Genomic DNA, 18,772 nt, shown 5'->3' on the forward strand with positions numbered 1-18,772 from the left:
CTGAACATTGCTTAGATAATAGACCTCATTCATAATCTCAATCTCAATAAACCCTCATGTTAACAAAGTCACAATGCGTGTTTTCCCTCTCTCTCATTATAAGAAACAAAATCTGTTATGAACACACAGAGCTTTCAGTCTCTCAGTCCATCTCTCCAACATACTCTCTTACTTTGGCAGCTGTGTGTCGTGAGTGTAACACATCCTGACAAATTGAACCACAGTGTGATTATGAAACATGCATGAGCTCTTTTGTCTCAGGACATAAACAGAGATATACTTTGCACTCACTATTTAAAAACAGAGAGGGACCATATAGTTGTGAGGGTATTTAATAAAAGGCATATGATAATTTTCTGTAATTCTATGTAATGTATACATTTTCTCCAACATGTTAATTCTGATAGATAGAATACATAAAGGTAACGTACACCATGTTGGATAAAAAGAAAGCTGGATAATATTTTCCTTATGATACAGCAGCCTAAAAGGAATGACTGAGCAGCTAATGGCCATATTCTAGAGGAACTGTGAATCTTGTAAAGACAGTGACACATTTTTACAGACTTGAACAGAATTTAATGGGATTTTCTTTAAGAAATAGAACAATAGTGCCCCACTAACATTACACTGCTGAAGAACCACCTTTGCACTACACTAAACAGGGTGGTAGATGTTGGAATACACCCTTTACCTTTTTGAAATTGATAACTATCAATGTCAGGAATTCTGGGAAGACCCCTCAATACTAATATACAGTTTAGACCCATACTGTATTCACTATCAGTGGATGTAAACAATGTAGCAAGCTTGGTTGAAATAATTGCAATTGTACTAAGGAAGTCTTTATAGAAGGGCCTTAAGTGTATTCTGGAGATGGCACAGTATTTTATAATAACACAATTCTTGTGTCACCATATTTCACTCTACCTCTGTATGATACTGTACTTAATGCATTAATCCTCATTGACACAGCTGTTATTGTGTTCATTGTGTTGTGTTCATTCATCAACTATTCACAACCTCATCATAAAACTGACCTCAGTTTGCCCTTCTCCATAACAGGCCACAGCAACAGGTTCTGGACTTTGCAGCTGAGTAAATTCTGCTCACTAACCCAGACCTTCATAGTTGCCAGTAAGCAGTTCATGTCTATGAAAATCATTCCCTTTAGGCACGAAAATACAAAATCAAATTTAATGTTCTCATTTTAAGCAGATACATAACACAAAGCAGAAAATGTGATCCATCTTGCAGTAACGATGAACCGCTGCAGAGCTTGGCCTCCCTCTGGCGGTCAGTGATATGGACTACAATAGCCAGGGTTTAGGAACAATATACTGCATCTAGCCAAAGCTGTTCTCAAGATAAGCACAAAATACAGCTTGGTCCTTTAAAAATGTCTATTCTCACAGCGACATTAGCCTAAACAAATCTGCAATAATGACCTCAATAGAGACTGTTAGCTTGCCTTTAGCGCTTAATTTTTAAATAATATTTCATGTAGCCTAACCTGAATACATGTAGCTTACAAATTGTACTGCGCATTATTCTTTCATCATTTTGTCACGATAGCTAAAAGACAACAAAATATATTTTTTTCCTGAGCGACGTCATAGGAGAGTCAGAGCCGGTGGTTAAAGGTACACACACAAACACACACATACACGCACACACACACACACACACGCGCACACACAGCTGCGTCAAGTCAGCAGATATAGCCAGAAAATACCAGACGTATTACTATTGTGCCTTCAAATTTAAGTGACAAAATGGTTCATGTCTAGGAAATTGGGGGCGTTAGTGCACAAAATGAACACTGGTTTGCACATTAACAAAATTATACCACAATGATTAGAGAAAAAAAAACGGGCACGAAAAAATAACTTGGTGACCGATCATCCCTTCATCCATGCGTCGCGAGTTTTACTTTGAAAACCTTAACCGGAAGTACTATTATTCTGTCCATCTTGATTCTGATGAGGCAGCCTTGGAGCGCACGGTCTGAGGGTAATCGCAGGTGGTTAGGGTTACAATCTGCCGAAAGAGGCGACAGAAGCAGGTGTCGATTTGTATCTACCCAATCTTTAATCTGGCTCAGGTTTATGATAGAATTATCTCTCCTGGATCGAGTTTTTTTTCACCCCCCCCTGTTGATGATCCACAATGCGGTCCTCGGCTTGGTTCGTCGCCAATTGCGCTCTCATCCTCTGCACGCTGATTGACGGGGCCAAAGGACAGCGGCAGTGTAGTGAGGTGAGCGATGCCACAGTCGATCAATAAGTGTTTGTCCTATGTCACTGCCTCCGCTTTTATTGTTCTAGCTTTCTACCGGGGGTGGCAATAAGAAAAACGCACTGATTTGGCTGCTATGGCTGCACACGCTGTGGCAGTGAGTTGGTAATCCTGTGACCATATCAAATACGATTAAAAATTGATGACACATTTCCAGACGGATTTATGGTATGATGTTTAAAATCATTCCCCTCATCATCATTTGCAGCAGGTGGGGAAGACAAAATGCACCTTAATCATTGCTCTCTTTTGTAAAGAGAACAAGTTTGAACAACATGGAGGAGCATGAATCTCTGATGAGGTCTGGTGTATGTTGCACTTCATCACTCAGTGCTGTTCAGGCTGTTATCAGTTTCCTGCATGTACTGGCCTTTCCTTCCCTCTGGTCTGGCTCAGCTCAACACCTCCTCAGTCCAGAGTGGCAGCACAGTCACATTCAGACAGTCCCAATACCAACCTCTGTTTTCACACTGGCACAGAGATTACTGCAGCGAGTTAAGATACATGCCAATATATAACAGCAGAGCTGATATCTTGGTTTAAATCTCATGAAATGCATCCGGGAGTTGAGGTTGTCATGCTGAATTATGCTGTGAGATGAGTGCTGAAAGTCTGCCATGTCAGTGATTGACCACAGCTCTTGTAGGAGTCACAAGAGATAATGAGGGTTTAGTGCAACAGAGTTCAGAATACAATCCTATTCTTAGTCGATTTCTCGTGTCTTGAATCACTGCAGCTATAATGTTAAAACATCTTTCTTCTTGTCCTTTTATCATCAGTGTGTGACAGAGCTCTATCACAAGGCACCAGTGAAAGTCATTCCACACACAGCAGCCTGCATGCGCCGTTGTGTCAAAATCTGCTTTGGCTCAAGGAGCAACATTATGTAAACTCTGACAGAAATTAGGCCACCCTCCTCTGTAGACAGAAAAGTTATGAGAAGCTCTGTGGAGGCGAAAACATCGAGCTAATGGTTTTCACTTCAGATCACAGAGTAAAACTACATTAAGTGATAATCAAATGTCTGAGTGTTCATCCTGAAAATGTGAAAAGTTGCTGGTAAAACGCCTCCACTTTTTTTTTACCAGCAGCCCACTGCTGCCATCACCCCTGTTCCCATCGCCGTGGAGATGGTATGTTGTGTATCCAGAGCAGAACAGTGGCTGTGGCTTGAGATAACACAGTAGCAGGCGGTCATGTTTTGTAAGCCTGAGCAGCTGGATATATAAGTTAATTTCTGCGGTGGTTGCTAATGCAGTAGCGCCATCCATTTAGTCTGCTCTGATGTGCAAAACATTCTCACCCAAAATGAGATGACTCAGGGCTCTGATTTGGGTGGAGGCCTCTTGCGGTGTGGTGTTTACTGACCTGCCTTTGGCCTACATTTGCTCATTGTTTGAGTCCAAGACTGTCGTGGCAACTGATTTTCTTATGCAGATGTTTTGCGTGTGTGCAATTGGCAGACGGACTACTACTATGAGTACACAGAGTGTGACAGCACAGGATCTCGGTGGAGAGTGGCCATCCCGCAGAGCCCTGGGGCCTGCACTGGACTACCGGAGCCAATACGCGGCACAGAGTGCAGTAAGTATGAGTGAGTGTGTGTGTGTGTAAGAGAGTGAGCGCTGATGTGTGTATCTCACCTTCTTATCAGTACCCTGGAATTTCCACCACTACAACCTGACTGACCCTGTTTGGATATCTTCCAACCAACCACAGAGCAAAGCCACAGGCCAATAATCTCACTGTCACATAATTGCTCTGCTGCTGACTCACTTCACAAGCCACATCATTAATGGGCCATGTTGTTGCTCACAATAATTGTATGCGTCTTAATATGGGGTGCAGTAACTGAGGAAATCTGTCCAATCAGAGTTTCTTAGGTATAAACTATTAAAATAAAAAGACAGTTGTTGCTTCAGCGGCCCATGTAGGTAATTATTACAGTATTTGTCAGTGATAATGTTTTGCAATGGAAAGTAAAAGGTGAGGAATAGGGAATGTTTACTAAGGTACTAGGTAAGGTATTCGCAGACCTTATCACTGCCTTATCACGATGGAGCCAGGAAGACAGACTTTAATTGTGTAAAAACACACTAATGTTCTACAAGGTGGTCATACAAGTTTGATCTTTGTTAGACCTCCCTGGAACAGGTTTGCCCTGTGCTGTTGCAACACCCTGTCACTAATGGCTGAATTGAGATTGTCACTGGTGTGTGTGTCACTCACAAAATAGGGTGCATGTTAATGGCCAGGTAGTGTTTCTAACTTTGATATTTTACATATGTATAGACTGCATAAAATGGAAACTATTCTCATTATAATAATGGCTTATTATTAGGTGCAATAGCTTGTCCTGAGGAATGTTAATTTACCTTCATTGTTAGACTTCAACAACAAATTGAAGAGTTCCTTCCACATTGCTTGTAGATGTTTGCATGCTCATGTTGCATACCTCTGTAAAGGCAAAACTCTTAACACCTTTTGTTATTGTGACATTTTTCTGTTTCCTTCTTCCTGTTCAGACTCTGACAAAATTCACTGGGAGAGTACCAGACACTTGTTTCCACATGGCAAACTATCTTAGATATGATATATCAATGCTCTCCATGTAATCAAGTTAAAGGCAGAATAGGTAGGATTTTTCAAGTGCTGTTTGCAAACACAGGAGTTGGCCCCTCCTCAATCGGTCAGAGAGAGAGAGAGCGAGCTAGAGAATGAATGAAGAGAGGGAGTGGCGTTGGAGAGTGAATCAGAGAAAAACCCCTGTTATTTTCTGATTGTTTCACGGCGATTACGTTCTAAAGCACAAATAAAATCGCACACACCTCCGCACAACCCTGCAGGAAGGAGCCACATTGAATGCATCCGAAGCCAGGCCTCGTCCTGTCCGCTCTGTGGCCTCTCTGCACTGTGAGTGAGTGTAGCTCAGCCCCGCCCTCGGTCAAACAGACACACAGCCCTGCATACACGGCAGAGGAGCGTTGGAGACAGCGATGTCGCTACTTTTTTCCCGACCTGTCCCGACCTCGTAGCCTGCACGCTGTTGTTGGCTGGGGGCTACACACCACTGCCCAAAGGTTGACGCCCTGTAACATCCCGAACACAGCAAACTAATAAGAAACTAAGAAAATACAGGCAGAGGGCAGGGTCTCTGCAGATACAGACACCGCCACACACTTCTAGTGGGTCATAAGTGATGATTGAGAGGGATTATTTTTATATGCGTCTATACATAGTTTTTTTTTTTTTTTTTTGGAAAATCCTACTTATTCTGCCTTTTAACTGTTACCAGTTAATTTTGTCACCATGAAAATTTGTGCCACAGCAAACTATCCTTAAATCAAATCACACCTCCAAGAACTTCCTGTTATGCACATTAACACACACTACTTACCCTCATAGTGTACTACACAAATTGCATACACGTGCACTTTTTTTTTCTTGCACTGGTTGCTTTGAAGCATAAAGAGGCATCACAATGGCATTTGACCAGCTCAGGTATGAGGAAAAGCTGACACAGGACATTGTAAGGTGGCGATGGCTCAGGGGGAAAAAAGCGCAGAGACAGACAGTGTGTAACAGGATGTAAGGATTAAGTTCCCTGATCACTGGGGCCACATTATACTGAGTTTGTGTGATTTTTTTATTTTTTATTTTTTTATTTTAACTTTTTTTTTTAATATTGTGTGTATTATTTTTGCAGCAGAATGCAAAGATGGTGGGGGAATTACTTTATTCAACGTAATAATCAAATTCTTCCCATCCCTCTGTACATCCTCTTTCTGTGTCCGGCAGCCTTCTCATGCAAGGCTGGGGAGTTCCTGGAGATGTCGGCTCAGGAGTGTACCCAGTGTGCAGCGGGAAGCTACTCCCTCGGCAGTGGTATCCGCTTCGACCAATGGGATTCCATACCTGCTGGATTTAGTAGCCTGGCAACATCCTTGGAAAACAGTCCCCGCGGAGACGACAGGCTCATCTGCAACAGGTGTGTGAGTAGGACGCAAGAAAAACTAAAAGCCGGATTTTAAGTGTAAAATTAATTTTACATCTTTTTCCTTGCAGTTCTTCCTGGGTGCCTCAAGGAAACTACCTGGAGTCCAACAGGGATGAATGTACGGTCTCTCTCATCTATGCTGTGCATCTGAAGAAACAGGGCTCTGTCAGCTTTGAGTACCAGTATCCAGACAACAACCTGCTGTTTGAGTTCTTTGTGAGTTTCAAACATTCATTAGCTTTTATCTTTATACTCCTAGGAAAATTCTATCTGTCTGTCTATCGATCTATCTGTTAAAGTGGATGCTGAGTGTGTATACATAGTGTGCTTGTGTATACACTGCCAGTAAAATTACACCCTGTAGAGTACTTCAGTATTTCTTTTGTTAAATCTCAAGCAATTCACTCATCACAAATGCCATAAATATGTAATGGGCACAATGCAAATTTTAATGCTAATGGAAAAAAGGTTGATCTAATTGGAAATAGCCCATGCATGCTGGCTCACTGACATGGCTTACTGCTGGGACACTTAGAACAGAGCCATAATTAACGTTATTAAATGATGAGTCTCTTGATTAGTGCTTAATTGAAGGCAAGTGTGCTGTTAAGATTAAGAGAATTTTGGTAAACTATAGTAAACTGAGTAAATTTTTTTATTTTGTTAACATTAATTTTCCATTATGAAAGGCAGATGTATTGCTTATTGTTTAATAAAATTGCCCACACAAAAATGTAATTCTGTCTAGAGACAAAAAGTCACATCAATACTTTATATACTTAATACAATACTTTAATACAATTTATTGTACTCTGTATCAGTGCATGAGTGTATATAACAAATATTATAGTTATAAAACGTTACCTTAAAAGAGGTGAGAGTTTCAGCTGAAGGACACTGATAATTTGTGTGTGTTTTAGATCCAGAATGACCAGTGTCAGGAGATGGATCAGTCTGCTGATACAAAGTGGCTCAAGCTCACCAATCATGGTGATTGGGCAACCCACACGGTAAGTGTTTCATGCCGTAAGATGAACAATAGCCACGGAGGACAGATCTTTGGCAGCTGGCCTTCGTCTCCCAAAATAAACGTGTTGAACTCAGGCTGAGCAGCAAGACGTGGGTGGATACAAGCAGGAAGCCTGTTAGTACACAGAGAGTGGCTGGCATCACTTATTGTTCTTGCCAGTATTTTTCCTGTCACTGTTTCTATGTGTATCTAGTTCAGTTCCTGCACTGCGAGTAAAAAATTGTTTAGTTAAATTAGTTAGTAATATTGTGAGGAGTCATAATACAGTATGTGGATCTTAAGAGCAAATACTAGTTTTCTTTAGTTTATGGTCAGGCTTAATGAAATAAATATTTATGTGGGCTAAAATGTGGTAACATTTTTTATTTATTTTTTTTGCTGGTTGCAGCCAGCTAGATTGAACTTGATGGGTCCAAGAAAATGATTTGCAATATAAGTTTAATCAAAGGAAGTTTAGCAATTCAGTCTGCATAGTTTTATAGCAGCATAATTTATTCAGTTTATGCTTTATACACAACAAATTAGGTTTGATCACAGGCTTCTCTGTTGAAGTTTGATTACACCATTTCGCCAGTAATGCACCTTGAAATAATAAATTAAACCATTTGAAGTAGAACTGAATATTGCTGAATACTTCAGTTACATAACATTATTCTCATATACATTAAAGCACCTTGCATGCATGACATTATTGCTGAATAGGTACTACTGACTGTTTTTTAGATTTTATTTTCAGAATATTCATTGTGCAGCTTTAAGTTTTTATTTCCTTTTTTAAATGACATGGCCATATGCAGGCTAGGCTCAGCTCTAGCATTTGAGCTGATCTCTTTAAAGTCATTTTAAGATGGCATATCTCATTAGTTGAAGCTACATAAAGCAAACCCAGATTTCTTTCTCTGTACTGGCCGTGTTCAGCTTGAAATCATGTGTATTCTAGGTGAACCTGAAATCTGGCACCAACATCCTGTACTGGAGGACCGGTGGGGTCTTGATGGGGACCAAAGTGGTGAAGCCTGTTTTACTGAAAAATGTTCAAATAGAAGGTTGGTAACAACCCCCCCCCCCCGGCTGTAATCAAAGACAGATCAATACACTAATTAGATATTTATTTTCCTTGGTATTCTTTATCTGTCATTTCCTTCTACCAGGAGTCGCTTACACATCAGAGTGTTTCCCATGTAAGCCGGGGACGTTCAGCCGTGTCCCAGGCTCCTCCACGTGTGATCCCTGTCCTCGGGATACCTACTCTGGCCACGGTGCCAGCTCCTGCACCTCCTGTAACACTACCACTCAGTATGCAGGTAGGAACACACTCTAACACGCAGAAAAAGATGTGCACGTATTCAGAATTTCAAATCTACTGTATGTTGAACAACACAATGAAACTGCAGTGCAGTATTCAGTGTAGCCTAATTGTTATCAGTGCTGCTCACAGAAGCACATAACACAGCCAAAGGATAGACCGAGAGCTTGTCCTATTTTCAGCCACATTAATCAAACTTTGAAGGAGAAACATGCTTGTTAGTTCAACGCAGAGGGTTTGTGTGATTGCAAGGGAGTTTGGTGATGTGTAGCAAGTATGCTCTTGTATTTTTCATAAAGCTCCTATATTAATTTTTACAAATTTGTTTTCTAATATACTATTTCTGAGGATAAAAGTAATGTGCTCCCTAGCTGTGCTATTTTAGTACATTTCTCAACAGCGATTTACTTGTATACATTTCCACATGTAAAGCAGTCAGTGTTTGAGAGGCAAGGCCAGCTCTTCCAAATCAACAGAAGCAAGTAGATGTTCTTAATTATAATAACAGAAATCTGGCTGACTGACATGACAGTTTAATCCATTTGTGATATTTTAACCTGGTCTAATGAAATTAAAGTCTAATGAAAAGACTGTTCAGTTGTTTATTGGCAGGTTGACATTCCTATCATATGATGCTGTGAATGCATGTACTGTTTAGTAAAGTCACTGAGAAGTGACTGTGAGAAGGCTAGAATATTCAGAACATATTGCACATTTAATTCAGTACACCTCTTCATGCATATTGTATGACCACTATGAGTCTCCTGCCAAAATGGTTTTCTTTAAGAGCACACTATTCTTTCCATTCTTCTATTATTTCTTGCATTGCATTCACATCTTGTATCACATATTTTACGGTTTGCTTTACTGTACTGTATTTCAACGGAATGGTTCTCTATTTCATTTGGATTCCTATGTTTTTAATAATTTAGCTTGATGTCCTTTATGCTTTGTAGTGTCTTTGAGAGGTTATCATTTATTAAAGTACTACAGTATTTGTGGGATTCTGGGTAAATTATAAAATGTATTCTGCACTTGCACTTTAAGTGACAGTTACTTTATTTTCTTTTGCTAATGGAGTTTTATTTAGCCTTTTATTACCACTTTTCTTTCCCAAGCTGAGGGATCTGCTGTGTGTAAGGACAGACCTCCATGTTCCAGGAAGGACTATTTCCAGATCCACACGGCATGTGACCACGAAGGCAAGGTGAGAGAAAAGAGGCCACCTCTAGATTAAACACCCCGAGATGTCCCATTCTGTAATCACAGTTTCTGCTCTGTTCCATCACCCTCCATCGCTGTGTAATTTCAGACGCAGGTCATATATAAGTGGATGGAACCTAAGATCTGTCTGGAGGGTGTGACTGGAGCTGAGTCGTTGCCTCCAAGTGGAGAACGAGAGCCCTGCCCCCCCTGTAACCCCGGTTTCTATAACAATGACACGGCCACCTGCTCACCATGCCCACCTGGGACGTATTCTGATGGGATGAAATGTACTGAGAAGTCTGTTGATTTTGTATTTGTCACTTGTTTTTGCTTTGTGGTTTCCTAATTGTGTTTTTCATTGTGTTCATCCCCCAGCGTGTAGTCGGTGTCCGGCAGGCACTGAGCCCACCTTGGGTTACGAGTATAAATGGTGGAATATTCTTCCTGCAAACATGAAGACCTCCTGTTTCAATGTGGGCAACTCTAAATGCGACAATATGAATGGTGGGTGTTTGTCCAGTAGTGCTCTCTCTCTCTTTATCTTCAGCTTGGCCTTTCTTAAAGCTATGTGCCAACATTGTGGTGTTCGCTTTCTTGCCGAAAGTAAGATGAGAGGATGAATACCACTCTCATGTCTGTACGGTAAATATGGAGCTGAAGCCAAAAGATGGTTAGCTTAGCTTAGCATAAAGACTGGAAACAAAGGGAAACGGCTAGCCTGGCTCTGTCCAAGGTTAACATATATAACATGTTATATCTTGGACTATTTCTGGGCCCGGTGCAGTAACTTTCTGGAGTCTCTGCTGGTTGCCTGACAACCTCACAGGGCACTCCAGGAAGTTACTGCGCCTGGCCCAGAAATAGTTCGGCACATAGCCCCTTGTAAAATCCCAATGTGTCATTTTTACACTTTGGTTTTTGTTTGGACTTGTAGCTATTTCCCCCAGTTTCCAGTCTTTCTGCTAAGCTAAGCTAACAGGCTGCTGGCTGTAGTTTTGTATTTACCATACAGACGTGAAGATGGTATTGATCTTCTCATATAACTCTCTGCAAGAAAGAGAATGATAGTGTTTCACAAAATGTAGAACTATTCCTTTAATGTGGATTGATGAGAGTGAAACCAGTCAATGTTATCTAAATGTGTATATTTCTTGAATTGGCTGAGTAATGTGGATTTGCCCTGTCCTTTAGGCTGGGAGGTGGCAGGTGATCATATCCAGAGTGGAGCAGGAAGCTCGGATAATGATTATCTCATCCTCAACATCCATGTTCCTGGCTTCAAGTAAGTACAGTCATGTTGTGTTTTTCAGTCTCCATCACTCTCGTCACTGTTTCTTTTTGCTGTGACTGATTCCACTCTTTGTCTGTATCTGCCATCAGGCTCCCTACGTCTATGTCAGGCCATTCTGGGACCGAGTTTGGTCGCATCACATTTGTATTTGAAACTTTGTGCACAGCTGACTGCGAGCTCTACTTCATGATGGTGAGAATAGCTCTTGACAAATGTTTGCTGCTACTTACACATTATTATGTAAGCGAGGTAAATGAAGTGAACATGTTTTTTAGGATGTAAACAGGAAGAGCACTACTGTGGTGGAGTCATGGGAGAGAACGAAAACGAGACAGTCCTACACACACATCATGACAAAGAATGCCTCGGTTTCCTACACATGGGCTTTCCAGAGGACTAACCAACCTTCAGATGTAAGTATGAGTTAACTACTTTCATTTATACTTTCATTTCCACCCTGAAATGATTTCTTAAAGGATATCACCTAGCCTAAGTTCACATGTATAATAGCACTCTGGATCATAAATAAAGACAGATACAAAACACTGTGAGAATACTGTGTTTTATCATGTTTTAAAAACATGGTTTCTGCTAAGGATAGAGGATGTTTCCTCCAAATGTGGCAGCTGCCAGACTCCTCACCACCAGTCTATGGAAATTATACAGACTAAGAAGAATAAACACAAGCAATCTACTTAGTTTCGTCTTCTTAGTGAGTTTAGAGAGCTTGGGCTTTTTGGGAACCACTGACTGTTGAAATTCATGGTCAGGATGCAAACGCTGAGGAGTGAAACTGTAAGATGTTACATTTACAGTGACAATGAAAATATTACAATGTCAAATTTGTCGCTGTATAAGTGACAATATTCTCCTTATTGCCAAATTTATAAATTTGCAGTAGGAAACCATGATCAGCAGAAGGAAGACAAGCCTATATCCAAGTAGTTTTATGTTGTTGCATATCCACAATGAACCTCGGTGCTGAGCTGTGGAGGTCAGGCCACTGACCTAGGATTTCACTTGGTTCTTCAGAAGATCAGGAAACCTGGCCTTCTGTCTTGTGGTTGAACCTTCATATTCATTGTCTTACGTACAGAAACAAGAAAGCTCTGAAAGCCTTTTAGTCTTGTAAATCCACTCCACATTTGGTACACCTAACACTCCCTTCTGTTGGGTATTAAAGATAATTTCTGAGGTGGTGTTAATGTTTAAACCAAACCACAAATCAAACAGACTACTTTATCACAGTGCTCACTTTGTACCTTGCACAATGCATGAACATTTGGAAAAAAGGTGTTTTTTGGGGTAAGGCATCCAGTCCAGATGGCTCCAACTTCATTGGCAGAAGTAGAGGTGAAGCTTGCATCCTTAAATTGCGCTTTTTAAATCACATGCTTTGCAGGAATGTGGGCATTTCAAGTGAGGGCTGAACTACATTTTGTACAAAGCACCAACACTGAATGTTGTGATCCACTCATGTGTAGGGTTGGTGCAAAAAGTTGGTTAGATTTTGTATAAACCTCTTGAAACTCTCAGCACCTATTAGCAACAGGCATACTGAATCAATGCTTCAGTTCATTTTGTGCCTGTTTGTCTCTCTCCGGTACTCTCTCAGGTACGTAGGAATGTCAACGACGTGGCGCGAATCTACTCCATCTCAGTGACCAACGCTGTTGATGGGGTGTCCTCTGGGTGCCGGGCCTGTGCCCTCAGCACCCAACCCTCCAGCTCTGCGTGTGTGCCGTGCCCACCTGGACATTACATAGACAAGCACACCAGCCAGTGCACAGAGTGTCCACGTAACACATACCTCGTCTCTCACTCCACACCGGGCCCAGACGCCTGCAAACCCTGTGGACCAGCCAGCAAGAGCAACAAGGTTTGTTGGTGTTGGGAAAGCAATCGAGCTATTCTTATCATTCGTTTTTGTGAAACTTTTTGATACCTGTATTTGTGTTTTTGTTGTTTACAGGACCACAGTTTGTGTTACAGTGACTGTCACTTCACCCACACAGAGGGCAATGTCACTCTGACTTATGACTTCAGCCTCCTTGGGTCTGTGGGATCACTGATGAACGATCCGAGCTTCACCTCCAAAGGAACCAAGTACTTCCACCAGTTTAATATCAGCCTGTGCGGAGGACAGGTGTGAAGAGATAAAAACACACATACACACACAAAAATATAGAATATAGTGGCCTTTTAAAAGTTTGTGTGTACGAATGCAGTGCCTTTGCCATTTGCGTTTTTTCTTTAAGGGTCCGTTGGCAGTATGCACAGACAATGTAACAGACCTATCCATCACCGACTCCCAGAGAGAGAGAGGCGAAGCAGCCAACACTGTCAAGACCTTCATCTGTCAGTCAACAATAATCCCCGCCAACGGACGAGGCTTCCACACAGCGCTCTCCTCTCAGTCCATTAACCTTGCGGACACATTCCTTGGTTAGTGAATATAAGATGCAGACAGTGGTAGTTTGGAGCGATGCATTTGGTATGTTCTATACTTTGGTCATTGCTTTAAAAGATAAAAAGAAAAAATACAATGACAAGAATAGGTCTGGTCATGTTGGTCTGTTAATGTTAAATTCATGTTATAGAAGAGAGAAAATAAAGACAGACAAACAAAGATGCATTAATTGTACATACACACATTAAATCAGTCTTTCTTTGCATATTATTAACAGGAGCGACGGTAGATAATACACTTGATGGAATAAGGGCGAGACCGGAGCTGTACCCTCGGACCTCCAAGAAAGTCCCTGATGTCAACTTCTACTACAGGTACCTCTCTTATTTCAGATATTTCTTTCTACTTCAAAAACATTTATTGCTCTAAGGTTTTATCTTGCTTTCTGTATTTTTGTTGTTAAGGTCCTTGGAGGTGACTTCATCTTGTGAGTCAGGTCGGAACGCAGTGGTGACACTTCGCTGTAACCCAGAGAAGAGCACTAAAGGAGAGCGCTCAGTTCCCAGGTACTACATCTGTAGCACTGTTTTCTCTGGTTGCCTGTCTAATATCACATGTGACCTTTATCTATGCTGCGATGTGGTGTAGAAATGACAGCTTGTGCTTGGCTATTACAGTCAGTGCCCTGCAGGAACATGCGATGGCTGCACCTTTCATTTCTTGTGGGAGAGCTCAGGAGCTTGTCCCACATGCACAGAGAGAGACTACCATCAGATAGAGGGAGCTTGCAAGGGAGGACACCAGGTGTGTGTGGACATAGTTATTCCATAAGTACTGGGATTTGTTTTGGTTCTTGAGTAAAGCACATTGGATCTGAAATGAAATGATGTGCTGACTTTCAGCTTTAATTTTTGAGTGTGTTTATGCACACATCCTATGGACTGTGTAGAAATTACAGCCTGTTTTACCCCCTCCCCCTGAGCATAAAAAGGTTACGATTCCAGCACTGTTCACCCAATATGGATGCAAATACCCTTAAAGCTGAAAGTCAGCAGTTTAACAGTCTTTGTTTCACTTGAAATGCAGTGTGTTAGAGTAAAGCCAAAACAATTTAAAACACTCCACTGTCCAAATAATTACAGACTGCACATATGCTCACATTCGTATTTAGTGTTATATATGTGTATGTTTATCCTCAGGACCTGCTGTATTTGTGGACTGAGCCGAAGCTGTGTATGGGAGGCATGACCTTGCCTGAAAAGAAAACGTTGCCATGTGAGGGTATGGAATTCTGGGTACGGCTCGGTGGAGGGCTGGGAGCTTTCACTGCAGTGCTGCTTGTCTCCTTAACCTGCTATTTCTGGAAGAAGAACAAAAGGTACAGTGTCCTCTTTTCTTCGTACATGCTTTTCTTTCGATCTCCTTCCTTCTTTCCTTTCTTTTCCTACTCCTCTGCTTTCTTCCTGTATTCCCTCTTAACTTCATCCCTCCTTATCTCTTTTCTTCCTTCCCGACTCCCTGTCTTCCTCCTCACTGTCCTTCCTTTTGTCTTCCCATCTTTTCTTTCTTCCTCCCTCTCCCTATCACTTCCTCTTTTCTTCCTTCATGCCACATTCATCCTTACTAATTTCTTTTCTTTTTTCTTTTCCTACTCCTCTACTTCCTTCCTTATCTCTTTACTTCTTTCCCTATTTCTCCTCTTTCTGCTTTTTTCTTTCTTTCCCTGTCCAACTTTTCTTCCTTCCCCCTGCCATTCTTCCTCTTCACCGTCCTTCCTTCCTCTTGTCTTCCAATCTTTTCTTTCTCTTTCCTTACTTTCCCAGCCTCTTTCTTCCTTTCCTACTATATTCTCCAAACTCCCGTTGTTTGATCCCATCCCTCCTGCCGTTCCTTCCTTGTCACATCACAGTTTTTGTCAATATTCATGAGGACAACAGTATTCCTCTTCTGTTTCTTTTCCTACAGTATTGATTCTATCACTTGTCTCTTTGCTAGGTTGGAGTTCAAGTACTCCCGGCTGGTGATGTCTGCTAATAAGGAGTGTGAGATGCCAGGAGCTGACAGCTGCGCTGTGATGGAGGGAGACAACGAGGGAGACATGGAGGATGAAATTGTGTACACAAAACCTTCTCTACTTGGTAAACTCAAAGCCATAGCATCCAAGGTGAGAGTCACAGCATCATTTTACTTTTACAATAAGAAAATCTCACTATGGTAAAAGTCTTTTAAACTATTGCAAAATGAATGTTTGTTGTTGATTTTAGGGAAACGGAGAGAAGTATGAACATGTGCAGTTAAACTCATCTCATTCGAAAGCGTTGGTATGGAGCTAGAGGCGGTGTTAAAGTGAGTGGGAGTGAGGGGAGAGATCGGACCCTCAAGAGACTTTCCACTGCACAACCCCTTTAACCAACCACCCCGATTATGAGCTGTGGTACCTGGAATACCAACTGTGTGTACATACACGCATATATACACACACACACACACACACACACACACACACACACACACACACACACACATCATGCACCTAGAGCCAGGTTCAGAGAAGTCACACGAACATGGTGGCCTTAAAGCTTGGTACGACAGAGCCTAGTACTGTGAAGCAGGTGTGTGTGTTAGACACGTCCTGGTAATTCTGATTCAAACTGATGTCAGAAAGGCTGTTCGTAGAGCTCAGGGTAAGACAAGGACCTATTTGATTTATTTTTTGTTTATATTAATTTCAGTCTGTGTAGTGTCTAATATTTCTTTAGACAGCTGTGGTGTAATTTGCCATCAGGATCACCATAGTAAGTGTGTGTCCATCTCCCATAGACGTCTACACAGACTGGTATATTCTGGCCATATAAAGCTTCTCATCTGTTTGTTCTGTTGCTTAGTTAAAATTATTGTAATGAGGGGAAGTGTTCTGCTGACCAATTGCAAATGAAGATGTCATATTATGCGGATGAGGTTGTGGTGTTGACTGTCCATGTATGTCAAATAAATTATGATGTATTTATGTATAAGTGGACCCAGTTTAATTGATTCACTTGTCAACCAATTCTTTTGAGAAATCCACTGAAGGGCTTGGAGACAGAGGGGTCTAACTGGCATTGTGGGTGAAAAATAGATTTCAAGCAACATAATTTAATTGTTGAATAATTTTTAATGCAACACTTACAGTGACAGCGAGATGAATATTTTTAATGGAGCTCTCCTCAATCACAGAATGGTTTCAATAGCAAATTGGCAAAATAATTTAAATCTAATAGTGCAAAACTTGTGATTACATATGCTTACATGTCAGACATGTAGAGTAAAATTCCATCATTTTGACACATGTAGTTACCATTGTGTAATTGGTGTTTTAACTCTGTATGTAAAGCTATTCTGTGATGCAGCAGCTGATTTATACTACAGTACATTTCATGAATTGGAATTATTACTATATACACCCCCCCTTAACTTAGTGGACATTAAAAAGATCAATTTCTCTGAGCTTTCCTGAGAGCTGAATAATGCTTGTAGTTTTAAGCTCATAATTTGTCATTTTATTAATGAAAAATGATTTAACTCCTGATACAGTGTTAAATATTTATGACCGTATACGTTTAAAGTTTTTTCATCATTCCAAACATTTGTGTCTTGTGTGGCCCAAACTCAATGCTTCAAAAGCTTCACTTTGCTTACTAAACCATTTTATCAAAGTACAGCACTTTGGCCTGCCTTTTATATAACAGCTGTGCTATGTCAGTGGCCTAAAATGAGCTAGCCCCTGATATGATATCCTACAAGCTGAGCGCACAGCAGTTTAGCATTATTTTAACATGATGTATTACTTTTAAAATGATCATAACAGGTCAAACCACCAGTTCTGGTTCAGAATTAACTACCTTTTAAGGGGTTTCTTGCATTTGAAACAATGTGACCACATGATAAATGATCATGACGTAACCAAAAGATTTTTGTTCTGCAAACATGGATATGTTTACTACCCAGTGTCATAGTTTGAGTTTTTGATATACAGTATGTGGATGTTGTATCACTTTACACAGCTTAAGTGAAAAAAGTGTAGTATGAATTTCACATTTAAACAGGAAAGTGAGAAAAACAAATCTTAGACAGCATAATAATATTCATTTGGTGGCACACTCTGACTGATTAAATATCAGGTTCTCACTCAAAGTCCGAGCAGCACTTTAAGTGTGAATATTTTGAAGAACCAGTGGGTTAAAAAACCTAACCAATTACTTCAGTATCAGTCGCTATTTTGACCCTTGCCACAACATGCACAACGCATCTTAAATCTGACTTGGCAAGATTAAAGGTATTTGGGCTGTCCTTTTTCCTGATTTTTCTGATATTACGACTATATACTGTATATTTATATCAATTATTTTTGTTACAAGAGTATTTGAGCCCCTGTGGCTCCAATACCTCACATTGCTCAGCTCTTTACTGGCCTCTCCTCTAGAGGGCAGTGGAAAACAGAGAGATGTTGAGAGAGAACTTCTTACCTTCTTTAAACTCAGTGTAATCTTAGATTGTAATCAGTTTTTTATTTTTTTGCTTCCCTAGAATCAGAAATTAGGAGTCCAAGTGTTAACTAAACTGCTACTGGCCAACAGTGGTTAACATTAAGTACATTTACTCAAATACTGTACTTCAGTACAATTTTAAGGTACTTTACTTGAGGATATCCATTATATTGTACTACATTTCAGATCAAACACCCCCCCCCCCCCAAACTTTTTACTCCACTGCATCTATCTCATAGTTATTAGTTACTTTTCAGATTAAGATTTTAAAACACATGATTAAATACAATGCACTGTTAACGATTAAACCAGGGGTTCACAACCAGTGTGTAGTTGGGGCTCATTGTCATGTTTCACATGTCTGCATAGGACTGGGGGGAAAAAGGGGACTGAGTATACAGGGCCCTCGTGTGAGGAGGGCCCACAAAGGTACTAGAATGAATAGCCGTGGATGTGGGGAGGGGCCCACAGAGAGTGCCTACTGTATGTACAGGGTCCAGAATTTTGTGCTACGCCCCTGCTATGAGGTATTAGCAGTTCTACAAAATTTGTGATTTAAAAACTCTGTGAAATCCAAAGAGGTAAAAGTATACAACATTTCACATAAAAAAGCTAAGATTATTAGAGAAAAGTCCAAAAAATTTATACAAATTTGTCTGTTAATGTATTTGTACATTTGTCACTGTAATGCCATATATAATAATATAT

At 40.7% G+C, this 18,772-nt stretch overlaps 1 protein-coding gene across 1 annotated transcript; it reads left to right on the plus strand.

Annotated features, from left to right (window-relative positions):
- Positions 1-1,959: 1,959 nt before the first annotated feature.
- On the plus strand, positions 1,960-16,552 carry elapor2a (endosome-lysosome associated apoptosis and autophagy regulator family member 2a). The gene is made up of 22 exons (XM_044194743.1): positions 1,960-2,259; positions 3,762-3,882; positions 6,097-6,286; positions 6,364-6,511; positions 7,216-7,305; positions 8,266-8,371; positions 8,477-8,629; positions 9,750-9,838; positions 9,944-10,124; positions 10,213-10,341; positions 11,029-11,119; positions 11,218-11,320; positions 11,404-11,541; positions 12,744-13,007; positions 13,101-13,274; positions 13,387-13,573; positions 13,816-13,912; positions 14,003-14,104; positions 14,216-14,342; positions 14,738-14,916; positions 15,534-15,702; positions 15,803-16,552. Exons 1-22 carry the CDS (start codon positions 2,170-2,172, stop codon positions 15,869-15,871), a joined length of 2,997 nt encoding a protein of 998 aa, XP_044050678.1. The 5' UTR covers positions 1,960-2,169; the 3' UTR covers positions 15,872-16,552.
- Positions 16,553-18,772: the final 2,220 nt, after the last annotated feature.

Source organism: Siniperca chuatsi, linkage group LG4 (genome assembly GCF_020085105.1).
Source record: "Siniperca chuatsi isolate FFG_IHB_CAS linkage group LG4, ASM2008510v1, whole genome shotgun sequence".
Lineage (NCBI taxonomy): Eukaryota > Metazoa > Chordata > Actinopteri > Centrarchiformes > Sinipercidae > Siniperca > Siniperca chuatsi.